This window comes from Anomalospiza imberbis, chromosome 5 (assembly GCF_031753505.1).
Source record: "Anomalospiza imberbis isolate Cuckoo-Finch-1a 21T00152 chromosome 5, ASM3175350v1, whole genome shotgun sequence".
Lineage (NCBI taxonomy): Eukaryota > Metazoa > Chordata > Aves > Passeriformes > Viduidae > Anomalospiza > Anomalospiza imberbis.
This window is the reverse complement of record NC_089685.1, coordinates 62826348-62848169: the sequence shown is the minus strand read 5'-3', so window position 1 is coordinate 62848169 and position 21822 is coordinate 62826348. Positions and strand designations below refer to the sequence as shown.

The window sequence follows — 21822 nt, the reverse complement described above, 5'->3', positions numbered from 1 at the left end:
AAAATCCTAGCAGAGATGTGGTTCTTCCAGCACATGTTTTTGCCAGGATCCTTTATTTAGTTTTCATAGCCAGAATAAGGCCTGGTGGCAAAATTATGTTTTTCCACCCTAGGAGGGTGTGCTATTACAGCTGTATCAGCCTGCCTATTCTCCACAGTCCACAATCAAAGCAAAGTTGAGGAATTAATAGAAAGAAAAAACAATATATTCACTTGCCAATGAGATACTTAGCTACTTAATCCTTTCCCAGCTTTCCTCCTGGGAGCTGGCAGAAGCCTGGAGTGCATGAGGAAAGCTGTGCCAATCCAGAGCGGGTGTGAGTGCACTCAAGTGTCCGCTGTGGGGGTCCATGCTGGTTCCCAGGGTCACTGCAGCTGTGCTGCCTGTTCTACTTCCCAATGTCCTGAGCTGCAAAGCTCCTGCAGGCTGAAGAAAGGGTCCCAAAAAGAAACCAAAAAAGGGGAAGACATTAAAAAAGAAATAAAAAACAAAAGCCAGAAAAGAGGGAGAGAAAGAGCAGGCAAGGGAATGAGGTGGTTTGGGTGAAAGGGAGTGCAGGGACCTGAACAAGCTCAGGGGGAAGGAGCTTAGATTCGGAGTCAGCTGTGGGGCAGGCTTGGGTACCTGGGGGCAGTCAGAAACTGTTGCCAGGCTGCAGGGAGCTGGGGTTGGCACAGCTGGCTGGCTCGAAGCAGGGCTGAGGCCCAAGGAGTTTTCCTGCACAGACAAGACCAGAAGGGCCATCTGGCAAGGCCATTGCTGGCAGGAACCATTCCTGCGGCTCCCTTGCAACTGATGCCATCTTGTCCAACATGATCCTCCCTGTGTGTGCCCTGCACAGGACCCAGCACCTGCCAAACTTGCCTGCCCTGCCCCCCTTCACCCCCAGCAGGGGGGATGCACAGCCCGGTCACTCAGCACAGTTTCAGAGCCTGATGTGCACACCTCAAGGCACGCAGCTGGCGAGCAGGGGCTCAGGGACTCCTGTTTTAGGAGAGCACTGCTGGCAGCATGCCCTGCTCCTGCCCAGCATCCCACCCCCAGCATTTTTGCTGCTAATGTGAGAAAGTTTGGGCTGTTCGGGTTGTGGCATTGAGGGGCTGGTGACATATCCTGTGACCGTGGGAGGGCTGTGTGCCTGCTACTCCCGTACTCATGCTCCCGTGGGGGCTGTGGAGGTGTGTGAGTCTGTGGCTGTTTGTGGGGACACTCTTTTGAGCCTGCTCCTGCTGAGGCAACCGCAGCAAGCTGACTACCATTACCAGCCCCTTAACTAGTGCAGCATCACTGGTCAGTAGCATGAAATAGGTATTTGGGCTTTGCTTGTGGTGGGAAGCACCCACACGTGGTGCCAAGAGGCCTCTGCAAGCTGAGAATTGTCATTCATAATAAAACTGTGCTCCTCACTAGCACTGGCAGGAGTTTCCAGAGCACCTCCGGCATAGACGGATGGCTTGTGAGCGCGGAGGCGGTGCCAGGGCTGGAGGCAATGCTGCCGGCAGCTCCCTGTGCTTTGCCCCCGGCCCCCCCAAAGGGCTCAGCAGAAGTGACTCGGCTGCCGCTGCCAGAGAGGGCTGCGAGGGGAGTGTCCGGTGGTGGGGCAAGAGGCGAGCGGGGCACGACTGGGCTGGGCTGGGCTGCCGCGGGGACGGTGACCTCTGGCGCAGAGAGCGGCGGCGAGGGCAGGACACAGCAGCGAAGGGTACACCCGCGGCAGAGCGCTTCGTTTTCCTTTTCCACAGCCCGTCTTGTGCTGTCTGCTGCTCGTGCCTGACGGGCGAACTGCGAGTGCAGTATCTGCTGCTTGCCGAGTAAAAGTTGTTCCTCGAGCTGTTGATTACGGTTAATTAGCATTAATTTTGCCTTAAGTGGATCCTGGTTGTGCTCGTTTTCTCCGTCTCCTCCGGCCCCCCGGTGCCCTGGGCCCGTGGTGGGTGGGCGGGCGCGGGAAGGAGGGAGGGGGCGGCCGGGGCGGCGGCGCCATCTTGTGGGCGAGGGCGCGGGTCGGCGGGAGCGGCCGCCGCCCGTCCCTGCCCGCCCCGCCACCGCCACCGCCACCGCCGCACGGCCGGAGCGGGCTCGCTGTGCGCGGCTCAGCCTCCCGCAGGGGCCGGGGAGGGCTGCCCGGGGGAAGATTTAACCCTCTGGATCAGGCGGACCTAACGTGGCCCGCTCCGCCCTGGCCTCGCGTCAGCCCCAGGCCCGGCCAGGTAGATATTCTTCTGGAAGGTGTCACCCTGAGTAGGCAAAGCTCTCCTACCAGGCGAATTCCCGCTGGCCACAGCTTGCCACAAAAGGAGCCAGTGGAGGAGAATGGGTGGGATTCACCGTGAGGCAGAGGCACGGCTCTGAGAGTGCGTCAGGCCTGTGGTGGTAACTTAGTCCCTGGGAATCTTTCCAGCAGGTGAGCAGAGAAAAAGAAAAAAAAAAAGAAAGAGAAAAGAGTAGGTGATTTCTAAGGCAGACTTGTTTTGCCGGTGAAAGGGAATTAGAGAACTGTCCCCTCCCTTCCCCATGGTGGTGTCAACACCTCTAATTTTCTGTTTTCCCATCAAGTCACTGATAATTCTCTTCCTACAGCATTTCAGTGGGTAGAAATGTAGTGAGGGCATTGGCAGCTTTTACCTCAGCATCATCCAGCCCTGCTGAGAGGCACTCGATACACAACAGTGGTAAAAATGCTGGCAGGGGTACGGTCCTGCTCATGCTGGCTCTGCTATCACTCCTGCTGCCAGACAGAGGGAAACTCTGTGCCTTGGAGTCTGGGGTCATATGAGTCAAAGAGATTGTGAATCCTCAGAGGTGCACATGTTGCCACTGGCTGGCTTTCCAGCCGTGGGGGTTTGAGCTGGTCTCTGACAAGGCAGCAAACCCAGAGCTGCTGTGCTGGAGAATGCTCTGAAGCGCTCTGTGCAATCAGGCTCGCTGAGCTGCTGCAGCTTTTCTGTGTGCCAAGTGTTTCTCTTTTGGATGGTTGTGGTGTTAAACGCTTCAGCAATAAAGAGGCTTTGTTGTGGTCTCTGCAGCATTGCTTTTGCCTTGGCTAGCAGCAGCCTTTTTGTTTGAATTAATGCTTTCCCTGGAGTTGGCTGTGGGGGCATGTGTGGGCTCGTGTGCGTGCCGTGACTTGTGGGTGTACACTGGACACAGCTGTGAACAGGCACTTCTGGTAGGTGCAGTACTTGCCCAAACTTGTTGTTCATGCATGCTGGAACAATGTGCTTTTCCTCACCATTGGGAATACTGGCCACTATTGTGGGCTTTTTAAAGTGCTTGAGTGAAATTAATATCCACTTTTCAACTACAGGCAGAAACCAGCTTGAATCTACCCCAATCCTGTATTTAATTTCAGGAAGTGTCAGCATTCGCTGCATCAAAAGAAGGACCAAGCCTTACAGGTCCTGGCCAGTCAGTGCTCTGGTGGGTTTACAACTGGCTAGGCTGTTCTCTCCTCATCATGCTGTAGAGACTGGCTCACATGCAGCAATGTACTGTATAATGCATCGGTGAAGGTTATACAATGACCTGTTCCTTTGGAGCTTTTTAATTTATTTCCTTTGGCACAGGTATTGTGGTTATTCCACCTAAGTTTTGGGGTGATCAGTTCAGTCCCGCTACTGGCTGGTAATAGCAGCTCCCCAGCTTTTCCTCATCTTCCTCCCATTTATTTCTCCAGGGTTAAAACTCAGTTCAGAATCCCCAGACCAAATTGAATTAGAATTTAACATTCAAAGATTCAGGCTCCCTTTAGGCTCTAAGGAACAGAATGTCATCCTGTCTCGCAGTTAATAGCTGCTGGGTAGTCGTTTCAAAGCCATTTCTTTTCAGTGAGCTCTACCATAGCAAATCCCAGCAGTGAATGTATTTCTGGCCTGGCTGTGCCTTTAATCCCACAGCTGAGTCTTATGTGTGATCTCTTTTGAAATGCTAGAATTTTTATTTTTTTTTTTTTTAATTCCAGACAGTGATATTTCTAGGACTTGGCATTTTGAGTGGCAACAGGATTGTTTATAGGAGAACAGAAAGGACGGAAGGATGATGTTGACCTAGGAGCCCTACAAACCTACCACACTTAATCCACTTATCACCCTGAATTCCTGAAACAGATAAATGCTGATAACAGTTAAAACACATTGCTGGCAGAAGCAGCATGTTCTGTCCTCTAGAAATACATCAATACTGGAAATTACAAAGCTGTGTGCTACCATGGGGATGAGCATGATATAAGAGCCGAGGAAGCCCTGACTATTCAGTGGAGTTCTTCCACAGGAAGGTAGTGAGCCTCTGCTTCCTTCTCTCTCCCTGCCCCAACTACCCTGAGATGCTGTTCAGGCCTGAGAAAGGCTTCTGAATACCGTTGTGACCCCAGAGCCACAGCTGCCTGATCTGTGCCTCCATATCTGAAATACCAAGTGGGCCCCAAGTGTCTTGTTACTGCTTTTGATTGTCCTTGCTGCTCAGCATTAAGACCTGTGAGGAGTGATTTCCAGCTGAGACCAGCCCCGTGCAGCTCACATCAGCATGTCTTGGGGAGAGGAGTTGGTTTTGGCTTATCTGAGCTAAACCTTCCCTGGAGGAGTGCAGCTGCTGCACCAGCCTTGCAGAGCTACACAAAACCACTTTCTCTACTCCCCGTCTGTCAGGGCTCCCAGCCATCCCTGGGCATCATGCAGCTACATGCCTCCCCCTGTGTCAAGACCTCTTCCTCCTGGGGACCTGTCCCAGGCTGAACAGGAGGAAAAATGCTGTAAACCAAAGGTTGTTTGGAGTAAACCTCGTTCCTACAAAGTCTGGAGGCATAAAACAACTGATAGTGATTTTGAATACATGAAGCTTACAGGCTCATCTACTGCCTTAGGTCTTTCCCCACATGACCATCCCCCACCAGTCTCTGCAGCACAGCACCCCATGTGAATGGGCAACCTTGAAGTTGCAGTAAAGTGCTTTCTTGTGGACAGTGCAATTGTCTCACAAGAAGTGTGAAAGGAGGAAGCTGCCTAAAGAGAAGTGAAGACCTCTCAGCCACTGGAGTTTTTATGAGTCAGATGCTGCTCAGCTGTTGCATTGCAGATGTCTTAGCTAAAAACAAGCATTCATTGAAAATCAAAGACTCTTCGTGAGTATAGGCGGCAGGAGCCTCCCACAAAACGTGTTTTTTCTTCTTCAGAGGGCTCTCCTTAGATTTGCCTACAATAGATTACTTAAAGCTTGCCTGCATTGCGAAGCTGGTTCAGAGCCAGCATGGTGTGGATCTGAAACGGTCCAGCTGTTGGGACGAATTCGCTGTCTGGCTGTTCTCACTTTGCGAATGTGAGTGCCTTCCTCTCAAGGGACCTACTGGAGAAGTTGGCTGCAGAGGGCCGTTTTGTGGAGTCAGGGGTGCAGTAGAGCCTTTGCTCTTTACTGACTACTCATATGCATACTGGTTTTCTGTGTTGAAGGCAAAGCAGGTGATCCCAGGCTTTGTGGAAGGTGACAGTTTGTTGCAAATGCATGTGATACTTTACAGTCATCAGGAAGCAAACTCTTGTTAAAGTGCTTGTGGTTTAGTGTTTGGACACCCACTAGTGGATCTAACACCATCGTTGTAGTACAGAGAAGTCAACCCTGGTGTGGGGAGGAGTCTGACCAAAAAGCAGAAGAGCTTGCATCTGCCAGGAACTGCTTGCCAAATGCAGTGTGTGTACATCTCGCCTGTCCTTTCACAAACAGGAGGAGATCAACCAGCTGCCCTGGCATGACAATACCTGACAAACCCCCACCTCCTTTGCCTTTTGGATCTTTGTGTCTGGTTGCGTTCTTACAGCCTTTGACCCCCCCCCCATCATGATTCCAAATCTAAAAGTCATCTTCCTGTTTCTTTGGTTGCTTCAGTATGGAGGTAAACAAATATTTTCTTTTTAATTCCTTTTGTTTACTGTCATGTTTTGCATATTAGAGCAGTTCCAGCTGCTATCTTTTGCTAATTTCCAGAGATCCCCTCTAGGAATTTGCACGCTGCTGCTATTTCTGTCTTTTAAGCATTTCAAAGCTAAGAGAGTGAATCCTCAAGAAAGGGGGAACATGGGAGAAGGGTTAGATAACCTAAATAAAATGTCTTAGCTTTTTCCTTGGTATGTTCTTTTCAACCTAGTGGCTTCAGAGATAATACGAGACGATGGATCTCTCCTCTCTTTTGTTACAGTAGTGCTTAGCTGTATCTTATATAGAAATTGTATTTGTGCGTGTTCTGCTATGTAGAGATGAGGAGAAGGATGATGAATGATTTTGAAAAATATGGCCCAGAATAAAACACTGGAGTTATCACTCCCACAGTGTCTGCAGGATTTTGTTCCCACCTTTCCATAATACTGTAACTAGTGTACACAGGACTGAGCATGTCCCTGAAGACTGTACTGTATCTCAGTTGCTTTTACAGCCAAGAACCTTTCTCGGGTGTTGTAACCTAAGCTCTTCTTTACTGTCAGGCTGTTGTCCCTGGCTATGTGATCTGTAGAGAATTTTCCTTAACATATAGTACTTCCTAGCAGTCTTTTCTGGGCAGTAGGTGTGCCTTCTCTCCATTGTTGTCCCCCACCATGAATCCTCAGTGCTCAGCACTCAGCAGTGCTAAGCCTGAATTGCCTTTTCCAATGCTAGTTCCCGCTGTGCTGAGGTGACACTGCTGTTGTGATGCAGCGTTAGTCCATGGTGACAGAAAAGCAAGGCTGGCTGTGCTCTGGGACAGCTTTAATACCTTGTTATGAGCCTGTTCATAGATGCAGAACTCCAGGGAATCCCATCAAAAGCATAAATGGAAAAGCCTGCCCATCCCCTACTTTCGCTCTCTAGCTTTTTTTCCCTCTTCTCTTTTCATGTCTCTGAAAGAATCCATCATTTTGTGAGAAGACTTATAAGTTTCCAGTTCCCTTTCTCAAAGAGCCTCCTCTTAAGTTGCTTTATATGTGGTGTTATATCAGCTGGCAAATAAATAGATCCAGAGACTGCCTGATATCAAACCCAGATTTGGCTGGGAACCAAAGAAGTCCTGTACCCCAGTTTCCTTACTAACCTGTGGCTCACTCTTAGGTTTTTTTTCCTTTTTATTAAACAAAACAGCGAGTGAGCTGTGGTGTGGTTCCTCATCTTATTAGTCCTTTCTTTTAACTTCTGACATCATTGTCTACTGAGTTAGAGTGATAGATCACTTTAAACTGCCTTGTATGTATTAGGAAGAAGCATATGAAGGGCATACTCTCATTTCTGCCTAAGATACTGTCATGTATGAATACTTAAGATCTGCAGATAGTTCCTATAGCTAACATTGAGGCTTGTGCTTTGCTCCCATTTAAGAGCAGCAACGGTTCGGAGGGATTAAGCTGTGGCTTATTTCTCATGGCCTTGGTGCTGGCCCCTATATGGAATATGCAATCTCCTTCCTCACTTGCTTTTCAGAAATATACAGTCCCACTGATAACACCTGCTTGCATACAACACCTTTGCTGTCCCAGAGCCATCACACGGCCACACGTAGATTCCCAAGTGTAGTTTATACATTGGGAGTTTCAGGAGATGTCCAGCTAGCATTTATCTTGGAAAATCACTTTCTATTCACCTGCTGTAAATACATTCATACACCACTGCGAAATCAGTTCGCTTCCTGCTTAATTTCCTGTCTTTCTGCGTGCTGCTGTTGTGTGGAGGAGCTCACAAGAGAAAAAGGGAAGCCCGTGAATGCAGCAGGCTATCGTGGATCAGACAGCAATTACCCAAGAGATGTGGCGGATCACACAGGGCACATGCTCTGAATCACTCAGCTTCTGACAAGGGCCAACACCGCATGCTACAGGCATGCTTCCTGGTGTATGGTTATTTTCAGAGTGATCCTGTCTTTGGGGCAGCCATCCTCTCCTTATTAAAAGTGAGTGTAGGTGACTGCTAACAATTATTACCCTTACAGGAGGAAATGTCGATGTACAGCAGAAACCTCCAATCCAGGTTGCCTTGCTCGAGGAAGGAATATCCATCCCCTGTAAAGTCATCTTCCCTTACATGCCGAAATACACCAAATTTTCAATCTCCTATTACTGGATTAATTCACTGGATCAGAAGACGTCTATCTATAGTAGGTTGGAAAATGTAGTCATTCCTTCTGGAGAAGAAAATAAGACTGCTGCCTTATCTTATGACTACAGAATCAAGCCACTTGAAAACACCTCTTCTACTGGCACGTATTACTGCAAGGTCATATGGAATGATATTGAAAAAATGGGAAAGGGAGTGTTTGTCCTTATTAGAGGTAAGTGAACAACCGGAAAGGAAGGGTAGGAGGTTAAAAATCAGCTGTATCTGGCTATGGAAACCTGATCTTTGCTCTTCATTTTCTTTATCCACACATCCTGTGAAGTCAGGTAGGAATAATGCTTTGTGCCTAATACTAATTGCCATCAGAGTTGAAATGCATTTGGCACAGGTGTTCTGCTGTTCCCAATGCATAGATGGGAACATGAAGAGGCAGTAATTTATATCTGCCCTGCCACATGGGAGTCAGGATCTATCTAGGGAGCCTGGGCACTGGGTCAGACAGTGCTTTTACGTGTCAGTGTTCAGGAGACAGTGTGGTTTGTCCTTCAGTGTGACAAAGGCAGCTGATAAAGTCACTCATTAGGAGGGTGCTTGCTGTTATCACATGTACAGGTTCAGCATGCTCAGTTTTAGGGACTCACAAACAGGTTATGGCCTCACTGACATGCCTCCCTCTTTTCCATTTGGTGCAGAGAGTTGGTTGGTCTGTTAATGAGCACACTGGAAGGCAGTGGAAAGCTTGATGCAACATAAGAGGAATGTTAAAGAAAAGTGATAAGGATGTGCATGCTGCTGACTGGCTGGATGTGCATTAATGACTGTTGGATATGAAGAACTTGTTAACGTAAATGCAAAGAGCTGTGATGAAGTAGCTTTGCAGTACGGGTCAGAGGATGCCTAGAGTACCCATCCTCCCAGTTTGTGTGGCCTGTGTGCATTCCACCATCTGTCTTTTTGCTCCTATCACAAAAGACCTTTGCCAGCCTCTATCTACCAAATTTCATGTCTCATATCACCTCTGTCTGTGAAGTAGAGCTGCATTTTCTGTGTGATTCTGCAGCTGCACCCTGCTCTCTGTTCAGTCAGAGTATGCTTTGAAAGGTGTGTGCATTTCTGCCACCATATTCTGTACTCCTGCATTTTAGTTTTCTCAAGGCTCTTTTCAGGATTAAAAATACAGCAGGGTTGTAGCTTCCACTCACACTGTGAACTTTTTGCCTTCTTTCTTACAGATACAGGATACATAAATACCTCTTATGGGTGGGAAATCCTCGTTACCCTTACTGTTCTTCTTGCTGTATTGAGCATCACTGCAACAGCTCTGCTTCTGTGGAAAAGAAAGGCAAGTAATAACCAAATAAAAAGCAATACCTGATGCATTCTAGGAATTAATTCCATTTACTTCTAACTTGGCTGAATTGGAAGTCCCCATGCTGAAATTTTCCATGCTGGGTGTCCGATCCAGTTTATTTTCTTAATTTCAGTTTTTCTGAGAAGAAAAGATGATAGGAAAGACAAAGCCAGTAAGTGATTTGCCCATTAAAAAAATTCTGGCAATCATTTTGACTACAGCATGCTCTGCTTTAGAGCAAGGATTTGACACAGGGCAAGAAGGCACATTAGCAGTGTGCTGGCCGCGAGAATAATCAAGGAGATGTGGCCTTGTGATGGGATGTTGGAAAATTGCAGTTTGTGCATACTCAGTCATGACTTTTGTCAATTTACCAGTTCAGTTGTCTAAAACCCCTGTGAAGGGGCCAGTTAGACAAGTAATGTCCTGTGCACCCGAGTAAATCTGTTACAACCCTGATGGCAGGACTTTCCCTGTTTCTAATCCTCTTTCAAGATGGAGGTTACTCTTTCAAGAAGACTGCAGCTGCATTCTTGAGCTCGGGCACTGTAGCAAAAAAACTGCACTGTGATGGGGATGGGGACCAAAGCCTTGGGCATCTGTTTGGCAGAGAAAACATTAAGAGACAGAGTGAGACGGGAAGGTCAGAACAAGGATCCCAAAGTCTGTGTGAAAATTACAAATAACTCAGAAAAAAAGATAAAGGGACAAGGATTGGACTATACAATCTCCAGGGACACCTTCCATTATCAGTGGTTCTGTGAGGCTGGAAGAATGAGCCTCAGGGGGGAAACTGGGACTGGAATCTAGAGTGAGGAAGCACTAGAAGTGTCTTAAGACTGGATTGCCAGAGTCCCTTGGGTGAGCAGACTAGTGTCTCAGGTTGGGACTTCCTGGGTAAGAAAGGGGAATCTGGGCAGCTGAGAGCAAAGGGGATACCAGGAGTGGGGAAGAAAGGATTTGAAGAGTGGGAGAAGAAAAGCCAAAAGCAGAACTAGAAGATCTTTGGGGAAACAACTGCTTCTAGTACTGCCACCCTCAGATGTTCCAATAGCATCATCTGCATTCTTCCAGAGATCTCAAGCCTCGCTTAAAAATACCCTTACGTCTTCTAGAATGGAATTTGAGATTGTTGGTTTCTAGGTAGAGTATGCCCCTTAACTCCTTGAAGCTGCTCTCTGCCACCACAGCAGCAGACTCTCTGCATGCTCTTTTATGTGGAGGCTGTGCTGCATGTACAGTCCTTCGACTCCAAGGAGCATCAGGTTTCAGCACACACAGTCAGAGATCATGAGGCTGAAAACAGAACGGCAGCAGTTGGCAGCCCAGCTAGTCTCGTGAGACTTACCTTGCAGGCAGTCTGATGTGGGGGAAGGAGTGTAAGAGGCAAAGGGAGTCAGCTGGAGACAGGCCCCCCTCTCTGTTTGCCTAGAGAGTGTCTCTGTGGGGATGAGGAGGGGAGGCACTGTCACGACTCACCAGTTGGCATCTCTGGGTTTTGAGGTGGGCCAGTGAATCTCAGACTTATGGCCTCTCCTTGGGGTCTAAAGAGATTGTGCAGTCATTACATTTGCCCTCCTGCAGAACACAGCCCATATTTCTCACCACAGCTTGCTCAGACCTGCTGGTTTAAAAATGTTTATCTTTAAGAGAAGCTATTTAGCATCCTCCTTAGTTACTAATGGACTGGAAAGCAGTTTGTCGTTTTCATGTGATGTGAATATAATCATCCCACTTCTTTCTGAATTAGAACAGAGATACTTAGCAAAGCCTTCTGCCTTTTCTGCCTCTTCTCTTGCTTGCTGAGCAGGGCTAACCCTTATCTGTGTGTGAATGGAATGTGTTCAAGGAGAACTCATTTGATGCAAGAAATATTCAGACGAAGGGACCTTCTTCCTTCAACTCCATGCTGGACTTGTGCATCCATGTATCACTGACTAGATGTCACCATTAATGATTGTTTGGTGCTCTTCTGTAGACTCTCTGTATTAGAAAAAGCTTCCTTGCCAAATCCTGATAAAAGTAATTGCATTTTGCCTCTCTGGAATTCCTCTCTGCACTATGACCAGTGCCCTGCTTTACTCCATGTCCTATAGCATTGTTTCGTGCTGCTCAATATTTACACCTTTCAGCCAGTAAGGTTTCAGTGGTGAAAGTGCTTTATATGTACGCACAGAGCCCAGTTCTCCTTTCCAGTGTAAGTCACTGGATTCTACACTTAACCATGTAGTGAGGAAAGTAACCAGCACGTGTTGTACAGACACTACCAACACTCTTTTCTTGTGGAAGGATTCAGGAGGTATGCAAACATCTGGCTTTGATATGACATTGGTATTCATTTTAGTTTTGGGGAGGGACATGTGGTTTTCTCCAAATGTGTCATTTGGTGTCTTGTCCTGAGCAGGTGTTGTGCCCTAGAAGGAACCAGCCAAATATCCTGAGACAGAAGGTGGAAACACAGCTCCCTTCAGCCAGCCCACCACCACTACCACCTCCTGTCTATGACGTGAGTACCAGAATCACCCTTCATCTCTTCTGTCCACCTCACGGTACAACCCTTCCTTTCCCTGACGTGGTACAGACAATGCCAGTGTCATGATGTGAATCATAAGCAATACCTTCATACCAGCCTGGTCTTGGTGACCTTGCCCTGCTTAGCTTCTCTCAGGACTGGGTGTGTCTCCATCCCAGTCCCAGTCATGGCTTCCCCAGTGCCCAGGCCTTGCCCAATGCCCTGCTGAGCAGCACCTTTCCCTCTGCCAGCAGCACAGAGCAGCAAGTGTGAGGCCCGAGAGGGTTCCTGGTGGAAGAGGTAGGAGGGTCTCCAAAAGTCAGGAAGGAAGGAGGACTCTCAGCCCCACTTTGTACTGCAGAGTGTCATGAAGGCATGCCCTTCCCAGCTGGAGAATGATGCCTCAGGAAAGGGGTGGAGACATGATGCCCTGACCAACCCCCAGCTGTTTTGGGCCTCTGCTGTGGCACCTTCACTGGTGTCAGTGTCACAGACCACGGCATTCCTTAGCAGACACACAAGCTAGCAGGGGGAAATGGGCAAGGAGAAAGTAAAGGGAGTTTCTTTTTTTAAGCATTTCTCTTTTCATTGTATAGGATCTCCTTTTCCATTTCCCAAACTGCTCCCACTCCTTGAGTCCAGTAGCCACAGTGTCATAGGTGGTAGGATTGAAGTGACTCCCCTGAAATGTAAGACCTAGACCTCAGCTACCTCAAGTAACCATTATTCCTAATCCCATTTACAACCTGTCCTGCTCCATGTTATATGGATTCCTTTCTCTCCTTTTACTCCCATGGGATGGCTGCTCCACTAAGAAGAGAAGAGTTTGTTTTTTTGGTTTTTTTTTTTTTTTTTTTTTCTTGTGACTTGTGGGACCAATGAGGAGGAATAAAATGAAAGTGAGTAGAGAAGGATGTTGCCTGAATATTAGGAAACCTTTCTGTCTGTGAAGTCTATGAGGGCTGGAAAAGTCTCTCCAAGGACAACCTGTGAGCTCTGTTGCATTAAAACTAAATCATTTAAACTAAACAAAGCGAAGCTCAGGAGAATGTACTCCAGAGAGGAGCAAAGCTCTGCCAGGGAGGCAGGAGACCTGATCAGGGGCAGATACCTACAAGAGGATGGGCCTGCCCCTTCTCATTCTTACTCTGGGGGGGCACCATTTTGTTTTGCACCACTTTAATTTTTGGAGCAGCAGTTTAAAAGAGAGCACTGTGTATTGTATGTGATATGTTTATTCTGGGCAAAAGGCAATGCTTTGGTAAAGGAGGTTGCAGGTTATAAACCTTTTCGTTTGTATCAAGTAATTTCTTTTTAATTCAGGCTTATAAAAAGCCGAATGGGTAGTTTCCTGCTGAAGTGGATGATTTCTGCAAGGAGACAAAAAAAAATCAAATCCATTTCTCGCTCAGTCGGCCTCGTCATGCATCCTTAGCTCCATCTTAATTACATGTTTCATCATGTTATTCTGTTCAGGCTCCACTAAGGCTAATACAGCAAGCCAGCCAACAGAGCCAGCCTTAGGCACAGGCAATCCCAGGAGCTGGCTGAGCCCCTGTGCTTGCAGGAGCCCTATGGACCTGGCCCAAGAAGCCTTCCTGTGAAGCCTGTTAACCACACACCAGCTGTTCAGGGCTCCTGGCCAGCCCGGTGTGCAGGGCAGGTGGCTTGGCCCTCTTTGGCAGGGCTGCAAACAGCCTGGGACCATCTCCTGCATGCTGGGGTGTATGAGTCTGCCCACGGGAATTTCCTGTTGTGGAGCAACTGCTGCAGTGGGGAAGCTCAAAGCAGCAACTCCAGCACCAGACAAGGCCCTGAGAGCAGGGCGGTGATGCGGAGAGCAGTGAGCACAGCCCTGCAAGGCATAATGGGCATGGGAGGAGAGAGGGTGAGAGCCCTGGGATGGAAACCTGCATTCGATGGGCCCTCAGGACAGATGAAGGGAATAGAAAGTTGACAAACCTTATTTCCTTTAAATAGTAACTCTGGTGCCCCACAGCTAAATTTTGTTGGGGCTCTGCATGGTGTAAACTCAGCCTTGCAAACTGCGTTTGAAACTAGGTGAGTTGTGAAAATCTATTGGTGGGTGTTGAACTCAGTGCTTAATTCATGGGGAGGGAAAAAAATCTGTGATCAGCATCAGGGTAATCTAAGGCAAGGAAAAAATGAAGGACAAGTGAGAAGTAACTCCCAGTGATGAGACAAAGAAGGAGGTCAGAGATCAGGGGCTGGACAGGAGGCCAGCATGTGCTAGCTATGCTATCTGGGTGGAGGAAGATGAGGCCAGGGAAGCACAGTGTCCTTGCAGGTCTGAAGCTGGGAGCAGAAGCAAGAGGAGGCAGCATTGGACATCAAAGTAACAGATGCTGTTGGAACTGGCTGGCACAGTTCATTAAATGCTCTGTTTATCCTACATGGTAGCAAGGCTCATCCCTGGTGTGGGAAGGGTCCTAACACACCTTCTGCAAAGCTGTCCTGCTGAACATTCCTGGGAGAAAATACCTTCCCCAGTGGCTCTTCCACGTGCCACTGTTTATTTTGTGATCCCTGCGGGTGGCTGTATGCAGTGAAAAGCATACAAGGTAGCAAAAAGCCTGGTTATAAGGGGGCAGCTGGGAACCCACTTTGTTCTCTCTATACTGCCTTCCTTGACCTCTCTGTCATCCTGCAGTTGTAAGGTAGCTCTACCTCACTGCACTGTCCAGAGCCAAGCCTGTGTATCCTCTGACTTCCATCTTAGCTGCTCAGTTAATGAGCAGCTTGGAAATAACAATCTGAGGGACTTGCCTCATCTGCTTTACACTTCAAACAAGCTTTTTTGAGCAGCAAACAGAGCTCCTGCAGTGCAGGTGCAGTCAGGTTCCAGAGCACAGGAGCTTTTCCAGGTGTGAGGGAGACAGGAGGCTGCTCAGGGATAGGAAGGCATCTGTCAGCAGGGAGGAGAGTGGCCTGTGTGCCTTCACTGTGACAGTAGCAGGTGATCAGTGACCAAGTAAAAGTAATTAACTTGCAAATGGTGGTTAGAGACACCAGCTCTCCAACTGACCAAAAAAGGACCAGCATTGTTAGCAGCCTGCATGGGAAGAAGGCATGTGGAGGGAAGGGAATCTTCTGTCAGTTAAACACCTTGCTTGCAAGTAGCTTCAGACTGGAGTAGAGAAAGAAGCTGCCTGTCCTGCCAAGGGGATATGGAGCCAGGCTTCTGGAAGCTCAGCACATAAGATTATGTCCTCACTGTGAGAATCTCTCTCTCACAAAGAGAATTGAAAATGAGTGTGGGGAAATAGAATTTTCTGTGTGCACATGTGCATGTGTGAATGGTGGGGCTGTCTGAGTAGGCAAAGCAGGTTTTTGGGAGCAGGAAGCAGACAGGTGAAATAATTTTACTGTTTCCAGAGTAGCAGTGGGAATGTGAGAGCCATGTGAGAGCCCCATTCACTGTGGCCAACTCATGTCTTAATGCCTGTTTATTCCAAGACTCACTTCCCAGTGCTGCTTCTGTATCCTCTGGCCCTGTTCAAAGCACTGTCCTGCTGGCCATGATCCTTAAAGATGCTGAGTGTTTGCAACTCTGCATGAAATTATGAGGGTTCAAGTGATTGGCAGCCCCCAATGAAGCCTCCATGTTTTACTCATCCTTCTCACTGCATTACAGGGTGTCTCGCTCTCTCCACTAATACCATCTGCCCCTCTTGCAGCCAGAGCTCCTCCCATCTTCCTGTTGCCAGAGAAACAGCCACCTTGGCAACCTGCTGTCATCCTTGAAACACACATGAAAAAGTCCTGATGATTGTTATGTTTGATCCTTCAGGCAGATCTGGAATATCACTCAAACTGTCATGCATCTCCTGTGACATGATTACCTGGGGGACAACGAGTGCATATGCATGCAGAGCGTGTGTGTGTTTCTCTGTGTAGCTGAGTGGGACCATGGTAATGTTTGAGGGCCTGGGAGCATATGGATTTTTTTATTATTCTTTGCTCACTCAAAGAAGAAAGGAGAGTTCTGGCTTGGGGAAAAAAAACCCAACAGACAATAAACAGAAATTGTGTACATTTTCGAGAGCTTCTGTGCTTCAGGACCCCCAGCCTCTCCTGTTTTCTCACCTTTGTCCCCAGAATAACCATGAACAAGAACTTGTGGTTGTCAGGCACCTAAACAGTCTTGGGTGGTGCCGAGTACTGCCTCTTACCTGTGGTCACCCTGGTGCACAACTTTGCATTCTGGGACAATCTTGGAGCAGAGGGAGGCAGGGACATTGGCATTCTTCTCCACTGCCTTACACAGGGTAGGCAACATCAAAGCCTGTCTCTGTAAGCCTGAAAAAAATATGATGCAGCTGCACTGTAGGGATTTCAGGGGAAAAAGATTTTTCTGTTTGCCCAAGTTAAGGTCAGGAACTTCAAAATTTTGGAGATGGCAGGGGTCCTTAAAAAATATCAGGCATGATATGGGGAGCAACCCAGTGGGTAATTAGTTATCTTAAACCTAAGTATTTTATTTGACGCCTTCTCTCTCTCTTTGCAGAGCCTGGATGTGCAGCAAATTGATGTCTATTCTAGCCTTGAGAACAACACAAACAACCCGTCACACAGGAAGAATCCTCCAGGGAAGGTAAGGGCCAGGGCCATGTTCTTGGAAAGTTCCCATGTGCCCTGGGCACCTGGGGGAAGAAACCCCACACAATCTCATGACCTAGGAGGCAGTAAATGTGTCGGCAGTTCCACCAGAAGGGGAAAATGAGATGTGGCATGCACTCACCAGCTGGGCTGCACATGTAGCCTCTCTTCTCTCTTCCAGCAGAACCCTGGCTCCTGCAGCTCTACCAGTTCTGGCGCTCACGGTTTTGTGCAGATGCTTTGCTGTATGACGTATGCTGAAAGGCACCGAGGGCTTTGGCATCACTGCTCCCTCTAAACAAGATGGGCATTCATGAAAGGTTGGGCAGGTGCTGGTCCTGTTATTGCCCTTTCCAGATTATTTAGGCAGCTGAGACATCCTCTGGGCTGAAGGAATCTGTGCACCAGCAGCAGACCCTGAACACAACTTTCCTTTCACCAGCATTAAGCACCTGAGAGCCATTTCATGGTAGCAGAAGCTAAGATGGTTTGAGCAGAGGCTGGGCTTGTACGATCTCTACTGTCAGCTCTGGTGCTCACGAAAAAGCAGTGTGGGTATGTTTTGGACTTAGATCTTCTTGTTGGACTGAGAATTTTGAGTGAGAGACAAGAAACTAAATTCACTCACAGGGGCAACTAGGAATACGCAAATGTACATCAGTTGTGGGGGCCACATGAAGCAGATGAGAGGCCCACACAGCTTTCTACCCTGCCTTTGGCAGGCATCAGCTGTTTCATATGGACAAAACTTGCATCAGGCACTCCAAGGAACATTTCCTTCCTGTCCTCAGAACCTTATTTTTCTTTTCTTCTCCAGACCTCTTATCTGCTTAAAAAAATAATATCCTCTTCCAATGCTAGAAGATGTTCCTGGAAAACATTTGCTGCTCCCTCCCATTAATGTTCTATTGGGGAGAGTTTCCTTGGTTGCACCAGCGCTCTCTTTCACGAAGGACATGTGTCAGAGACATTTTCACAACTCCCACCTTTTAGGAAAAGGTGGTGTAAAATCAAGCAGTCCCCTTTGTGTCAGAGCTACTTGTGTGCTCTGGTCCCATGGCCACTGGCCTCCTGCAGTTACTGCTGTGACACCACCATGGTGGTGGTAGCAATAGCAGTGGCAGGTTCCTGGTTATTGAGGGGAAGGATGGGTTGTTCTATATGGGCTTGTCTTATATGATGCTCTGGAAAAGACAGCATCCCTGCATTTGTGTTTTGCTGCATTTTGAATTATTTGGATAGGGGCCCTCTTTCTGATCCTGTTTATTCTTCTGTATACCTTTACCAGCTGTTCCCTCGGAAATTATTCAGTCTGGATGGTAAGATGAAGTATGTGTGGGGTTTTTCCCTACCAGGGAGCTGTCTAGGCTGTGCTGAGTTGCTTGTGTGTGGCCTACACCACTCAACTGCTGCTTGGAGGGACAGAGGGTCTGTAAAACACAGCAGCAACAAAGCAACAGCAGAGGAACATCTGTGTGTGAGTGGGTCTGGCACTGGCAGCCCCAGCCAGGGTGGGGTAGAGGTCAAAGCAGAGATGGGAGAAAGAGAGGAGAAGAAAGCAGAGAGGGGATTGGATGAACTCTCACAGTGAGAGCAGACATCTCCAAGTGTCCTCAGTTCTTGTGCTGGTCTGGAGGAAGGGAAGCGTGAGTGGCAGGATCCCATGAGCTCAGCACTGGAGAGTTTGCACTATCCACTACGGTTGCAAGCACTTTGATCAGCTTCCCTCAGTCATCCTGGACTGTGACCACTTGAGACACTTGTCCTCCAGCAGTCTTTGCCAGAATATAGGAGGGTGTTTTCCCTAAGAGTGAGACTTATGGGTCAATGGGTTTGGCCTGTGAGTGGGAGCTGAGATTGCTGAACAGTGGCTCACTGTGCTTCAGAGGGTCCAGCCCAACCCTTGCTGTGAGAGGCTGCACAATTGAGGGGGAGCTGTAAAGGGAAGCAGTGCAGAAAGCCTCAGGAAAAGAGCATTTCCATGCTGTCACTCTGGACCGTTGGGCAGTTTGGATAGCAGGGGGTTAATCCTGTATGCTTTGGAGGTGCCTCCACTCAGCACTTTTGTAGTGTTTCCCTTTGGTGGTGGCAACAGAGAAAATGCTGGTGTAGGTAGGGCTTAGTTCAGCCGGTGGCATTTTAGCTGCTTGCTGTGTAACCTTGCTTACAGCAGGCCTGTGCCACACAGCACTTAAAATATCAGTCTGTCAGCGCCTTGTCTACACAAGGAACGGTCGTGAGGAATAGACTCGACTGTTGAAGAAACAGGATTGAGGAGGTCAGGGAATTCCTCCTTCACAGAATCCCAAGTGATTTATTTTCTTACTGAGTCCAATTTTCCCTCCCCTCCCTGTCTGACAGTTTTTTTGGGGAAGAGTGACTAGTAAAGGAGGCATCTTTATCCCTTGGGCGGGATTAGTCACGTTAGTCTCTGGTGGAGCAGCATTTCTCACGGTAGTGGCTTCTGTTTCAGCAGATCACTTATAGCCATTTCTAACAGAACAGACGTCAGTGTCTGCTTATTAAGAATTAATTAATCATCTTTTGAATAATTTTCCTTCGTTTCTTTTTTCTCCTTTTCATCATTCTGCAGACACCTAAGAAGCAAGAAACTCTAGAAGAATCCTCTGATACGTTGTATGAGAATATCTAACAGGGAATATACCTGATCCTATATGGACCAGACATCTTTCTGTATGGCAGTGCTACTCTCTTACATTCCTGATGAGATGCAGATACATGGGGAGATGCACACTGACTTCAGAGCACAACCACGAGGGAATTGTGAGCCCCTTGCCCCTTCTAAACTGCCCTTCATTAACAACAGAATGTATCTGTTAAAATCCCTCGGGGCTCAGTCTGCATTCATGCAGCAAAGCTATTTTGCAGCAAAGCTGTTTGATGCAAAAGAAAAGCTGCTTTTGTCAAGCACTTATCTTGGGAATGGGCAATCTGTGAAGGTTTCTCTCACCTGCCCGGCTGAAATACTTAACCGTTGATCCTCTGCAAGTGGTAGGACAATCCAGAGACTTTGCCTGCTGGCTGGTTTGATGTTCTGATCCTGACCTGCAGCCGCCCATCTGATCCTGTGCTTGTGGCTTTGCCGAAATGGCCGACAGGACTTCATGCATAGTTTAATCAGATCCAAGCCTCCACCTGCCCACTTCCCTTTCTCAGGAACCCCACAGCAAACAGGCTTTCTCATGATCTGCTAATCCCATCAAGTAGTCACAGATGCTTGCTGCGACCTTACTGGGGCGACTCAAATCAGTGTCTCTAAGAAAATGCTTCCCCTTCAGCAATATCAGCAGTACACCGTGAGGACTGGATGCACTGACCGAGATAAAGGCGGAGAAAAGGAACACAGAGAAAATATCCCTTCCTGACAACGTGTCTCAGTGACGGTGCCCATTCTGGAACAAGGAGGTGGGAATGTGAGGAAACTCCCTTGCTGGGGCTGCTTAAACCAGGCGGGTCTGGGGCCAGGCTCCAGCCTGCAGAAGTCCAAGGGGAGCTCACCGGTTTCCTTTTCTTCTTGGCAGTGGGCATTGTTATCACTTGGGATTTTGAGCTTCTGTGGCAGCAGGCATGGTACCTCTGCCCCACCAAAACCAGTCGGTTTGCGGTTTGCCTTTGTTTCAGCTGGCTGTTGTAGAGATTATAAAGCTCCTTTACCCCCTCACCATACATTATTGGCCAGGGAGATCAGTTCTGAAACTTAGAACGACTGGAGGAAGAAGGAGGGAGGCCTTAGAAGTGAATTTACTATCCAGGTTCTTTCTCCCCTGTCAGCTGAAACTTGCCTACGATTTGTGCTGATGCATATTCTGGTTCTGATAGGGATGAAGTTACATTAAATAGCTGTATAACATGATCAAAAAGCTGAGGCTGTTTTATCTCATATTAAAAAACAACAACGAAATAACAACCAATCAAAACCAACCCCAAATAAGAATATGCAGCATAACTTGAGAGGAATTGTAGAAACCTCTTTAAAGAAGAAGATCAAATTAAAATTGAGCTCCAGGGTCATAGGACCCTCTCTAGCTGCAGATAATGTTGCTATGTATCAGAGATAGAGGCTGTGGAAAATGTCTCCGGGGCCTCCAACCTTCCTATACTATGTTTAAAGAGATAATCCGCTTATTGCTTTGCTCTTTTTATTAGAAAAGATTTCAAACATGCAATTTGGACTTTCTTTAACCACGGAAAAATGCTTTTTCTCTTCCCAGCGCTGAGGAATTAATTTCAGAAAAGGCAGTGAATGGACAGCATGTCTTATTAGATCAATTTATAATTTGTTAAGTGATCACAACAATTATAAATATTTTTGAAATAAAAAGTTTTACATTTTACTAATATGACCAGGAAATATTTGTGTTCACAGAAGAATATACAGAGGATTGTACAGGTATAATAATTTCTTTCCTTAACAAATTTGAAGAAATGATGAGATGAATTATAAATATGTTGCAGTATGGCAATAAAATATTTAGCAGATGCTGGTGGATTAGATGAAAAGTAAAAACTTTCAAAATAATGATGCTTACGCTTTGTGTTTTGTTTTTTAAATTTTATAAATGTTAAAAATACTGGATTCTACTGGAAATTTCCTGGTAAGGCTCTCTCTTTGCAGTGAGCTGATATGTCTTGTGTTTCTGTTACCTTTTCAAGTAGCGTGTTTCTTACATTTATGTCTGAACAATTCTATTTATTAAAAAGCTGAAGCTGTTTAAAATAAAACATTAGAGAAAGAAGAGTATTTGGAATGGAAAATGCTATTCTAGAACAGTCAGTGCTAAAGTACTGGAAGAATCACACCAGGTTCTGATCAATTAAGTGGAAAGTAAAAATTTCTAAGAAACACTGGCAAATGTAAGGATTTGGGCTGTGTGCCAAACTTTGTCTAAATCGGGGTGGGGGTCGCTGTGTTGATTTCAGTGGCTTTTAGATTGGCCCTGTGAGGAAGGCTAAAAGGCTGCTGCATGAGAAAAAGGAAGTTTAAAGCTATGAAGCCACAGTCTAAAATCACTTCTTTAGCATTATGCACCATGGGCAGCCACAGCAACAACAGCTTGTGTGAGAGAGAAAAGCATAAAGCAGAAGGCTGTGAGAACAGGGATGTTTTTAAATGGTATGGAGTTTTCCAAGGTGGTATGAGGAAATGCCTGAAGGCACAGGTAGGAGAGACTATGAAATATAATTTATGTAATATTGGTATAGCTACTTTGTAGCCGAGATTTGTTCAGGGAAAAGGCAGTTACTTGATCTTTTT

General features: G+C 47.2%; 1 protein-coding gene across 8 annotated transcripts in view; it reads left to right on the top strand.

Moving 5' to 3' along the window:
- The first annotated feature begins 2080 nt into the window (after positions 1-2080).
- Positions 2081-21822, top strand: part of NFAM1 (NFAT activating protein with ITAM motif 1) — a 90883-nt gene continuing 71141 nt past the window's right edge. For 4 of the 8 annotated variants that reach the window (XM_068191453.1, XM_068191456.1, XM_068191454.1 and 1 more), the window contains exons 1-5: positions 4707-5881; positions 7940-8278; positions 9297-9406; positions 11820-11921; positions 16456-16542. In XM_068191453.1, the coding sequence (XP_068047554.1) occupies positions 5827-5881; positions 7940-8278; positions 9297-9406; positions 11820-11921; positions 16456-16542 (693 nt within the window). In that variant the 5' untranslated portion in view covers positions 4707-5826. The other 4 variants (XM_068191457.1, XM_068191459.1, XM_068191460.1 and 1 more) reach the window with 4 other exon arrangements.